The sequence below is a fragment of the Babylonia areolata genome, chromosome 19 (assembly GCF_041734735.1).
Source record: "Babylonia areolata isolate BAREFJ2019XMU chromosome 19, ASM4173473v1, whole genome shotgun sequence".
Taxonomy (NCBI): domain Eukaryota; kingdom Metazoa; phylum Mollusca; class Gastropoda; order Neogastropoda; family Buccinidae; genus Babylonia; species Babylonia areolata.
The window spans coordinates 9068436-9080935 of record NC_134894.1 but is presented as its reverse complement, the minus strand read 5'-3'; the positions used below and the strand labels follow the sequence as shown (position 1 = coordinate 9080935).

At 44.1% G+C, this 12500-nt stretch overlaps 1 protein-coding gene across 1 annotated transcript in view; it reads left to right on the top strand.

The window, feature by feature from the left end:
- LOC143293429 (shootin-1-like) overlaps positions 1-12313 on the top strand; it is a 42840-nt gene extending 30527 nt beyond the window's left edge. Inside the window, exons 13-16 of the mRNA XM_076604280.1 lie at positions 4113-4225; positions 5097-5153; positions 5941-6085; positions 7378-12313. Of these exons, the coding sequence (XP_076460395.1) occupies positions 4113-4225; positions 5097-5153; positions 5941-6085; positions 7378-7478 (416 nt within the window). The 3' untranslated portion in view covers positions 7479-12313. The remainder of the gene's footprint in view (positions 1-4112; positions 4226-5096; positions 5154-5940; positions 6086-7377) is intronic.
- The last annotated feature ends 187 nt before the right edge of the window (positions 12314-12500 follow it).

Genomic DNA, 12500 nt, shown 5'->3' with positions numbered 1-12500 from the left:
TGAAACAAAAGGTGGGCATATTTCCTGACGCAGTGAAAGGAAAGGTTGTGCATTTGTCGCGGCAGTGAAATGGGAGGTATTTTTGCCGTGGCAGTGAAAATAAAGTTACACTTTCGTTGTTGGCGGTGCAAAAGGTAGGTATGTTTAATGTTAGCAATGAAAACAAATGTATGTTTGTCGGCGCATTGGAAAAACGAAAGGGGGATTTATTATGTGTTTAATATGGCGATGCAAAGGCGGTCTTTTTGTTATGGCAGTGGAAAAAAAAAGAGTAAACGTTTTATTGTGACTGTGAAAAGTGGGTTATGTACGTTTTGGCAGTGAAAAGGGGGTGTGTATGTTGGCAGTGAAAAGTGGGGTATGCACGTTGTTGTCAGTGAAAAAGAGGTGTGTATGTTGGCAGTGAAAAGTGGGGTATGCACGTTGTTGTCAGTGAAAAAGAGGTGTGTATGTTGGCAGTGAAAAGTGGGGTATGCACGTTGTTTGGGAAAAAAAAAAAGAGGTGTGTATGTTGGCAGTGAAAAGTGGGGTATGCACGTTGTTTGGGAAAAAAAAGAGGTGTGTATGTTGGCAGTGAAAAGTGGGGTATCCACGTTGTTGTCAGTGAAAAAGAGGTGTGTATGTTGGCAGTGAAAAGTGGGGTATGCACGTTGTTGTCAGTGAAAAAGAGGTGTGTATGTTGGCAGTGAAAAGTGAGGTATGCACGTTGTTGTCAGTGAAAAAGAGGTGTGTATGTTGGCAGTGAAAAGTGGGGTATGCACGTTGTTGTCAGTGAAAAAGAGGTGTGTATGTTGGCAGTGAAAAGTGGGGTATGAACGTTGTTGTCAGTGAAAAAGAGGTGTGTATGTTGGCAGTGAAAAGTGGGGTATGCACGTTGTTGTCAGTGAAAAAGAGGTGTGTATGTTGGCAGTGAAAAGTGGGGTATGCACGTTGTTGTCAGTGAAAAAGAGGTGTGTATGTTGGCAGTGAAAAGTGGGGTATGCACGTTGTTGTCAGTGAAAAAGAGGTGTGTATGTTGGCAGTGAAAAGTGGGGTATGCACGTTGTTGTCAGTGAAAAAGAGGTGTGTATGTTGGCAGTGAAAAGTGGGGCATGCACGTTGTTGTCAGTGAAAAAGAGGTGTGGATGTTGGCAGTGAAAAGTGGGGTATGCACGTTGTTGTCAGTGAAAAAGAGGTGTGTATGTTGGCAGTGAAAAGTGGGGTATGCACGTTGTTGTCAGTGAAAAGTGGGGTATGCACGTTGTTGTCAGTGAAAAAGAGGTGTGTATGTTGGCAGTGAAAAGTGGGGTATGCACGTTGTTGTCAGTGAAAAAGAGGTGTGTATGTTGGCAGTGAAAAGTGGGGTATGCACGTTGTTGTCAGTGAAAAAGAGGTGTGTATGTTGGCAGTGAAAAGTGGGGTATGCACGTTGTTGTCAGTGAAAAAGAGGTGTGTATGTTGGCAGTGAAAAGTGGGGTATGCACGTTGTTGTCAGTGAAAAAGAGGTGTGTATGTTGGCAGTGAAAAGTGGGGCATGCACGTTGTTGTCAGTGAAAAAGAGGTGTGGATGTTGGCAGTGAAAAGTGGGGTATGCACGTTGTTGTCAGTGAAAAAGAGGTGTGTATGTTGGCAGTGAAAAGTGGGGTATGCACGTTGTTGTCAGTGAAAAGTGGGGTATGCACGTTGTTGTCAGTGAAAAAGAGGTGTGTATGTTGGCAGTGAAAAGTGGGGTATGCACGTTGTTGGCAGTGAAAAAGAGGTGTGTATGTTGGCAGTGAAAAGTGGGGTATGCACGTTGTTGTCAGTGAAAAAGAGGTGTGTATGTTGGCAGTGAAAAGTGGGGTATGCACGTTGTTGTCAGTGAAAAGTGGGGTATGCACGTTGTTGTCAGTGAAAAAGAGGTGTGTATGTTGGCAGTGAAAAGTGGGGTATGCACGTTGTTGGCAGTGAAAAAGAGGTGTGTATGTTGGCAGTGAAAAGTGGGGTATGCACGTTGTTGTCAGTGAAAAAGAGGTGTGTATGTTGGCAGTGAAAAGTGGGGTATGCACGTTGTTGTCAGTGAAAAAGAGGTGTGTATGTTGGCAGTGAAAAGTGGGGTATGCACGTTGTTGTCAGTGAAAAAGAGGTGTGTATGTTGGCAGTGAAAAGTGGGGTATGCACCTTGTTGTCAGTGAAAAAGAGGTGTGTATGTTGGCAGTGAAAAGTGGGGTATGCACGTTGTTGTCAGTGAAAAAGAGGTGTGTATGTTGGCAGTGAAAAGTGGGGTATGCACGTTGTTGTCAGTGAAAAAGAGGTGTGCATGTTGGCAGTGAAAAGTGGGGTATGCACGTTGTTGTCAGTGAAAACGAGGTGTGTATGTTGGCAGTGAAAAGTGGGGTATGCACGTTGTTGTCAGTGAAAAAGAGGTGTGTATGTTGGCAGTGAAAAGTGGGGTATGCACGTTGTTGTCAGTGAAAAAGAGGTGTGTATGTTGGCAGTGAAAAGTGGGTTATGCACGTTGTTTGGGAAAAAAAAAGAGGTGTGTATGTTGGCAGTGAAAAGTGGGGTATGCACGTTGTTTGGGAAAAAAGAGGTGTGTATGTTGGCAGTGAAAAGTGGGGTATGCATGTTGTTGTCAGTGAAAAAGAGGTGTGTATGTTGGCAGTGAAAAGTGGGGTATGCATGTTGTTGTCAGTGAAAAAGAGGTGTGTATGTTGGCAGTGAAAAGTGGGGTATGCACGTTGTTGTCAGTGAAAAGTGGGGTATGCACGTTGTTGTCAGTGAAAAAGAGGTGTGTATGTTGGCAGTGAAAAGTGGGGTATGCACGTTGTTGTCAGTGAAAAAGAGGTGTGTATGTTGGCAGTGAAAAGTGAGGTATGCACGTTGTTGTCAGTGAAAAAGAGGTGTGTATGTTGGCAGTGAAAAGTGGGGTATGCACGTTGTTGTCAGTGAAAAAGAGGTGTGTATGTTGGCAGTGAAAAGTGGGGTATGAACGTTGTTGGCAGTGAAAAAGAGGTGTGTATGTTGGCAGTGAAAAGTGGGGTATGCACGTTGTTGTCAGTGAAAAAGAGGTGTGTATGTTGGCAGTGAAAAGTGGGGTATGCACGTTGTTGGCAGTGAAAAAGAGGTGTGTATGTTGGCAGTGAAAAGTGGGGTATGCACGTTGTTGTCAGTGAAAAAGAGGTGTGTATGTTGGCAGTGAAAAGTGGGGTATGCACGTTGTTGTCAGTGAAAAAGAGGTGTGTATGTTGGCAGTGAAAAGTGGGGTATGCACGTTGTTGTCAGTGAAAAAGAGGTGTGTATGTTGGCAGTGAAAAGTGGGGTATGCACGTTGTTGGCAGTGAAAAGGAGGTGTGTATGTTGGCAGTGAAAAGTGGGGTATGCACGTTGTTTGGGAAAAAAAAGAGGTGTGTATGTTGGCAGTGAAAAGTGGGGTATGCACGTTGTTGTCAGTGAAAAAGAGGTGTGTATGTTGGCAGTGAAAAGTGGGGCATGCACGTTGTTGTCAGTGAAAAAGAGGTGTGTATGTTGGCAGTGAAAAGTGGGGTATGCACGTTGTTGTCAGTGAAAAAGAGGTGTGTATGTTGGCAGTGAAAAGTGGGGTATGCACGTTGTCAGTGAAAAAGAGGTGTGTATGTTGGCAGTGAAAAGTGGGGTATGCACGTTGTTGTCGGTGAAAAAGAGGTGTGTATGTTGGCAGTGAAAAGTGGGGTATGCACGTTGTTGTCAGTGAAAAAGAGGTGTGTATGTTGGCAGTGAAAAGTGGGGTATGCACGTTGTTGTCAGTGAAAAAGAGGTGTGTATGTTGGCAGTGAAAAGTGGGGCATGCACGTTGTTGTCGGTGAAAAAGAGGTGTGTATGTTGGCAGTGAAAAGTAGGGTATGCACGTTGTTGTCAGTGAAAAAGAGGTGTGTATGTTGGCAGTGAAAAGTGGGGTATGCACGTTGTTGTCAGTGAAAAGTGGGGTATGCACGTTGTTGTCAGTGAAAAAGAGGTGTGTATGTTGGCAGTGAAAAGTGGGGTATGCACGTTGTTGTCAGTGAAAACGAGGTGTGTATGTTGGCAGTGAAAAGTGGGGTATGCACGTTGTTGTCAGTGAAAAAGAGGTGTGTATGTTGGCAGTGAAAAAGAGGTGTGTATGTTTGTGGTGACAGTGAAGAAGGGCGGGGCTGCCATCAACGATGACTACAGCAAGGCTCTGGAGGAGATGATGCAGCGCATCAAGAGCGGCTCGCCCCTGAAACGCACGCTTAAGCAAACCCGAAGGGTGAGCTGTTAATCTTCTTCTTCTTCGTCTTCATCTTTATCATCATCATCATCATCATCTTCTTCTTCTTCTTCTTCTCCTTCATCTTCTTCGTCCGCATCTTCTTCTTGCTCTTCTCGTTCTTCTTCTTCCTCTTGTCCTTGTTCTTGTTGTTCTTTCTCTTCTTCTTCTTGCTCTTCTCGTTCTTCTTCTTCCTCTTGTCCTTGTTCTTGTTGTTCTTTCTCTTCTTCTTCTTGCTCTTCTCGTTCTTCTTCTTCTTCAACAGTCCGCTTATTATCTGTGCAAATTAGATAACGTTGCACCATTTCACGTTTCATCTGTTCGTATGTAATACTACCCTAATCTCTTTTTCGTTTTTTTCTTTTTCATGGATGCTTCTTCCCGTTTATTCATATCCGCGTTGTAAGTCAAACCACTTTGTTTATCAGAGAATCTCAACATGAAGTGCTGACATCGGACTTGACTTGAGGTATAGCGACGGGCGCAACAGCCGAATGATTAGAACTCTGTACTTTTAGTCTGTTAGTCCCTGGTTTGATCCTGGTATCGGCAGAGGATTAATTGTTAGAAGAATTAAAAAAAAAAAAAACCCACCAGTCTTCTCGGTCAACCTTCTGTGTAGACTTTCCGGCGTCTTAATTCCATTTACTGTGAGTGCGTGCCCAGTCGTATGTTTATGTCAGTGACCGCGCTCGGGCCTTGTGTGTGTGTGTGTGTGTGTGTGTGTGTGTGTGTGTGTGTGCATGCGTATGTGTGTGTGTGTGTGTGTGTGTGTGTGCGCGCGCGCGCACTTGCGCTTGCGTGAGTGTCCACAGCCGTGTGTGAAAGGAAGCAATACATGGAGATGAACGCCACGTGTTGTCTGTTTCAGCCCTCGTGTCCTGATGAAACGGACAGGTCGGCCATGTCCGAGCTACGTGGACTGCTGGTAGGTGGTCTTTTTGTTGTCATAAATAGAATTAGTTCCGTCAGTGTCTGCGTGTGTGTGGAGATGTATATACAGACACACACACACTCACACGTGTTTGTGTGTGTGTGTGTGTGTGGGGGGGTATGCGTGTGTGTGTATGCGTGCGTGCGTGTGTGTGTGTGATAGAGAGAGAGAGAGAGAGAAAGAGTGTGTGTGTGTGTATGCGTGTTTGTGTGTATGCGTGAGAGAGAGAGAGAGAGTGTGTGTGTGTGTGTGTGTAAGTGCGTTCATTTAACGAGAGCGAAGAGGCGAGGGGGGGGAGAGGGTGAGAGAAAAAGTGAGGTGGGATGGAGAGACACGCGCACGCTTAATTATGTGTGCGCGCACACACACACACACACACACACACACACACACACACACCACTCCCACATTTATCCCACCCTATCCCACAACCCATACACCAGTGACTATTCACAAACATAACACGCCCTCCTCCACCCCCCCTAGCCCCTCCCCCCCAAAAAAATAAAGAAATGCCCGCCATCACAAATACAAATCATTCGCTACACATTCACACACGCTCACTCTATCATTCTCTCTCTCTCACACACACACACACACGCACTCACGCACATACACACTCACTCAGCCTCCCATCCACCCCAACACTCACTCACTCACTCACTCACACATAAAAACAAACACTCCTCCCCAAACTTCGCCCCCCCCCCCCCGTTTCCCCACCACCAACACACAAAGCAAACCACTGCACGTGCACGTGCGCACTGTTCACCCCCCACAGAGCACCATGAAGAAGGCCAGCAGCGAGGGAGACCTGCTGACGGCCACCAGCGGTGACCACGACGACTCGGAGCTGGCCCAGACCTTCCGCCGGATACGCCGCCCCTCCAACCCTGACCAGGAGGAGGACTGGCAGAAGGAGAAAGGTCAGTATCAAAGTTGCTGATAGCTGTCAGTGTACCACTGCCAGAAATTCGAGTTCGAGACTTGTGTCGGGGGGCGGGGGTGGGGGGTGGGGGGGATAGGGGGTTCAATATTCAAGCCTCAAAAGTTAAGAAAAAGTTTTAAAAAAGCTTCCTTTTTTGAGGAAGTGTCTGGGTTTGTTCCAGTGTACCTTTTATTTACCTGTGTGCTAGCTGAATTGGCAGCGTAAGCATCACTGACTTGAAGTTGTGTACCTTGTGTAATGGAGAGAGTTACCACTCTTTACTATTTGTTGCTCAAAAGTTAAGATTCAAGCCTTAGAAGAGACTTGGGAGAAGGGGAGGGGTTAAGATTTAAGCCTCAAAAGTTAAGATTTAAATCTTAGAAGAGACTTGTTGGGGTGGGGGGGTGGGGGGTGGGGGTGGGGGAAATAGGGGGTTCAATATTCAAGCCTCAAAAGTTAAGATTCAAGCCGTAGAAGAGACTTGGGGGGGAGGGGAGGGGTTACTTTTTAGGTCTCAAAAGTTAAGATTTACTTCTTAGAAGAGACTTGGGGGAGGGGGGATATTTAAGCCTCAAAAGTTAAGTCAGGTCTTAGAACCTAAGATTCAAGACATGGAAGTCGAAGGGGTAGGCCCTCAGAAGTCATGATTCAAGACTCACAAGGCAAGATTTAAGCCTAAGAAATCCAGGTTCAAGACATCGAATACTAAGATTTAAGCCTTAAAAATTCATGAGCCAAGACTTACAAGTCAAGATTCAAGACAGAAATCAAGATTTAATCATTAGAAGACAAGGTTCAAGACTTACAAGACAATATTCAAGCATGAGAACTCAAGAGTCAAGCCTCAGAAATCCAGAGTCAAGCTGCAGAAGTTAAAGATTTAAGAATAAGGTCAGTTGTTAGTTCCATGTGTGCCACCTAGAGTTTGAAGTAAAGATTCAAACCTCAGAAGAAGTCAAGGTTCACGACTTAAAAGACAAGATTCAAGGCTACGAAGTCACGATCCAAACCTCACAAGTCAAGGTTCACGACTTAGAAGTCACGTGATGTTAGACTTCGAAGTCAAGATCCAAGCCCTATACTTGACAATTCAAAAACTTAGTAACTTTTAAGTCAGTCATTATTCAAACGTGAACGACAACCAGCTCGGTTGATATGGCCCGATAATCATACCAGGATAGAGGGGTGTGCGTGTGTGTGTGTGTGTGTGTGTGTGTGTGTGTGTGTGTTGGGAGGTAATGTTACAGCCGTACATGCGTAACGATGATATGGTTTCTGGCTGTGTTGCAGTGGTGTTACGGAACCAGACGAAGACACCGCCCAAAGTGGCGTCCAGGCTGGGCAAGCCTCTGTCGAGGGTTTCGGAGGGCGAGGAGACTTTCAAGGACTGATAGAACACACACACACACACACACACACACACACACACACACACACACACACACACACACACACACTGTGCGTAATGGGGTTGACAGAGACAGAGAGAATGAGAAACAGGGAGACAGAGATGGCACAGCAAAAAATCAACAGCAGAGAGTCACTTTTTCTCGGTCTTTCTGACCCCCCCCCCCCCTCTCTCTCTCTCTCTCTCTTTCTGTCTGGCAGTGTTTTTATTGGCTGCGTTACTTCAGCGGAAGGAAAGAATGAGCGTGGTGTTTTGCTTTTGTATTTGTTTATTTCTGACTGTCTCTTGGAAGCACGCACACACACACACACACACACACACACACACACACACACAATGTGCACACACAAAGACACACACAGGCACGTGCACACACACAGGCACGCGCGCGCGCGCGAACACACACACACACACACACACTGAAACGAATCGTCCACCAGTCCCTAACAGACGAAAGGTCCCACACCCACACATGTCCATTCTGTCCGAACTCCACTCTGCTGACGTCACCACTTCTTGTAACGTCACCCTTGGTGCTTTGTGACGTCACACACGCAAGACGTCTACAAATATTTTCCCTTTTTCCTAAAAGAAACGAACATAATATAATACTCTGTTCTTTTCGTGCAGCAGATTTTGATCACCTAATGTTAAAAGAGTCGTTCATTGGTCACGTTATTGTTGACCCTGTTCTTTTTGCCATTGGTTGTTGCTGTTTGCTTATTTTTCATTGGCCAAATTTTGAGCGTTCCGTTCATTAATTGGTTGTGGTGATTCTGAGTTGGATTGGTGTCACATATGTGTTGTACAGTGTTCTTGCCATGAGCGTAATACGCAATGTTTATATTTTTTTGGTTCTCTTTTGTTAGCATTTGTGTTTCAAATTGTGCATAGTTGGGTTGTTGTTTTTATAACACCGCACAGTGTTTATAATCTTTTTTATATTCTCATTCGTTGACCATGATGTATATTTTGTTTTTTGAATTGATCGAAATCGAGTGGAAGTTGTGGCGTTTGTCCGTATTGTGTATTTCTGTCTTGCACAACGAAAGGAGTGTACAGGAATATACGCTTTTTGGACTGTAGAGTTCTCATTCTTCAGTACACTCTTCATTTAAAAAGAGTAGAATATTCGTGGGCAGTTCTTTCGTAACCATTTTTCATGGGTGTATTTGTGGGTATTATTGTGGTATGTTGAAAGAAAAATCATTTTCATCAGAAAACTGTTGTATGATCGGCATGAAGGAGTCAACGAAAATGATAACGATGTAACACCTACAGTAATGTTATTGCTAGTAGGTACACTCACCATGATACAGCTGATGTCATTGATATCACTCATCGGGTCAGTAGGGTGTTTTTTTTATGGCACTGGGTATTTTCAAACAAACACAAGCGTTCTGTGTGAATGAAGCAGACTTAATCAGATGGAAACATCACAGATTGTTTATATTTTCCCCAAGTTAGCAGGAATGAAAGAATGTCACTTTGATTTGAGGCTGCCTCTGTCTCTCATGTCACCATCTCTCTGTGTCTGTTTTTCTCTCGTTCTCTTTCATCCCCCCCCACACACACACACACGCGCGCGCGCGCTTCCATACATGCGTCCCTACATGAACATACACGCACGTGTATCCAGCATCAGTTACTCAAAACATGCACACCTGCCTTGAAAGGAAGAGGAAATGAAAACTGCTCCAGTCTGTCCATTGTCTGTCTGCTTTCAGAAAATGCCATTCAAGGGAAATAACGCCTTATGTTTTGTTCTGGGCCCGTATGCACGTCGATCCGGATAGAGGGCTATCCGCGAATAGCGCCTATTCGGGTGGATAGGCCGCAGATTTTGGTATGTACGTCAGAACGCATAAGCTATCCGACTGGGCTAAACGCGGATAAAGTTATCGGTGCCTCGGGGGTCAGATAGCGAGCCTAAACGCGGATAAATATGGCGGCATTGATGTTTTTCCAAGTGAGACAGCGACGGCAATTGCGAAGAAACCGCATCTTTCGTGACAGAAAGAACCCGTTTGACCTGTACGATGACCATGACCTGTTCCGAAAGTTCAGGTTTAGGCGGCAACATATTTGGGAGCTGACAAACGAGGTGGAACGGCCACTCCGCACGCCTTCACCTTCTCGGCTATCTTTTTCCATGTATCTGTCTTTTGAGGGTTGGTTACACTCGGATTCAAACTGCTGAATAACAGCGCACGTTCCACCTGCATCTCTTCCAGAAATACTAGAATTTCATCAGCACTGAAATTTGGCTTCCTAGTGCGCTTTGAATTCTCCATGGCAAGTAATACAAACAATAAAAACTGGGACTGACGAAAACCGACGAAGCACGTACCAGCGGTAGTTCCACGAGGGAGGGTATGTCTAAACCAAAAGCAATGCCTGCTGCACCGCGGTTTTCCAAAGAATCTATAAATAGCGCGCCGTGTCCTGCCCCGTAAACGCGGAGAGCTATTCAATCTCGAATAGGGCGACGTACATACCAAAACCGGAGAGGGGCTAATCGCGTTTAAGTTCCGAATAGCTAACCGCGTTTAAGCCCTAAACGCGAATAAGCTAATCGGGTTTGACGTGCATACGGGCCCAGGTTGTTAAATTGGCTGACGTGATTGAAAGGTTCATTGACGACCCAGCCCCGTTTTCCACATGGTGATCCATTGTCAGTCTGTGAAGCTGTGATCAGCATGGTCTTTCAAAGCATGGTGATAGTCGTCAGAAAATGAACTTGGAATACAGTTTGCAGTATTAGCTGTTTAATTGTCAGTTACAAATTAAGGATTGTTTTTATTCGCCTTCTGTATGATACGAAAAGCGCATTGATTAAGTCTTTATTTTTTCACGGTATAATTATTCAGAGTGTTGAGATACATATTCTGGGCATCATCAACGAACATTTCGAGATGAACAGAATACTTTTGTTTTTAACTGACTCCAGATGGGACGGATAGAGAACCCCGAGGAACGCCTCTTATAATGATAAGTAAAATCTATAGAACTGCTACTCGTCAATAATGACGATGTGCCTTCTGTCCAATAGATAATGTGAACAAACTTAGAACAGTGGCCGCATTCAGTTTGAAGACTTCAACGAAGAATTCAGTACTCAAAAGTGCCAAATGCGGCAAACGGAACAGAAGTTTTGTCGTCAGTAATGAGAAGCGAGAATGTGTATCAAGATTCTGATAAGAACATATTCTTTTCGGAGTTCAACGTATTGAGGAGATTATTAAAAAGACGACATTTGAATAACTTATGGGATACTCCTTTCCTTTTATTTTAACAAAAAGAGAGAGATGTGTGATAGGTCTATAACACTTTAGTTTGGAGATAGGTCTCTAACCTGTATCTTCCCCGATAGGTCTCTAACCTGTATCTTCCCCGATAGGTCTCTAACCTGTATCTTCCCCTTTACTCTCCTTCACTTCCTCTTCCCCCTTCTCCTCTTCTTCTTGTCCACTTGCCTTTATGTACCACGGGTAAAGCGTATGTACTGCTGATCCTTTGCCCACGTGACGTGGAGTAAATACCTGAGATGATGATTCTTTCTGTTGTACGAATGTATTTTCTCCCTTTCCCTTGTCCCTCTTCCCCCTCCCCCCTTCTCTCTGTCTGTGTCTGTCTGTCTGTCTGTCTGTCTCTCTGTGTGTCTCTAATTGCTTCTCTAGTCGCTTTACATTACTTTTGTTCATTGTGTCTTGTTTGTTGCGCCTTTGATGTACGTTTTTCTGTAGATCGTTTTATGCTAGACCTAGTAGAAATATGCACGTATTTTAAAATTAAAATATGGTTTTCATTTCTTTTTTTTTTTTTTGCTACTGAATTTGCTACGGTATTAGCAGCCGAGCTGTACATAAATGGAAGTCAGTTTTCAGTTCTTATTAACAAATTGCATGTGTGTAGGATACAATCAGACGGTGACTGAGTATAACATTCTTCATCCCTTCCCCATATGTATGTGACTGTAATTATGTATATGAGTGTAATTGCATGCGCACGCGCGCATATAACTGTGCGTGTTTTATTTGGTATGCATGCGTGTGTTTGTATGTGTGTGTGTGTGTGTGTGTGTGTGCGTGTGTGTGCACGCATATTTGATTGTACTTGAGCGTGCATGTGCAATGAGTGCGGTTGTCAGAATAACATCCTTTTTTAAGAGTGGTTTTATTGTTATTAGTATAATTGTGCAACACTTGAAATGTACGAGCATCAAAGCTATACAGTTTTTATACAGTCTTTTGGCATCAAATGAAAATGTGTTCCTTTATTTGCTTTTTATTACTTGTGATTTTTTTATATCGATCTGTCAGTATGACACTATACTGTCTTTTCATCCTAGCAAGTTTTACAAAGAGACGTAACACCCACACATTAAAACTGCCGGTGAATGTGAACAAACCCATTGCACTGCACCGTCGAAATACGTTTCGGACTACCGTATATATATATCTGAACACACACACACACACACACACACACACACACACACAGAGTTTCGAGAATGCTTTCCGCCCAAAATTATAACTCTTTCCAAACTGGCGTATGACACGGGGTTAAGCTGATTTCACTGATATCGTTTCTGATATGTGGTGGTGACTGGTGACGAAAGCCGTGTGACAGAAATGCTTTGATTATTGTCTCTTGTTGTACAGTGTTATGTTATTATTGCACACTGCCTACACAAAACTCTTAAGCTGAATAAAACAACAACAACAACAACAACCACGATATACTCTGTTGTTTGTAATGCGCTTTGTGCCTTGATTAAAAAAAACAACTTATGAAAATAAACAGTGGAAATGGGAAGACTGTCCTGTGTCTGGTTTTGTCTGGTACGTGAAGCGAGAAGAAAAAGCAAGAAATACGTTAAAGTATGAGTCTGATAGAAAAATTCATACGCTTGAAGCATCGACCATAATTATGTATACAATAGTGAGTGAGTGAATGAAAGATAGTAGACTGGACAGAGAGGCGGGTAAGAAAATAAAGGGAG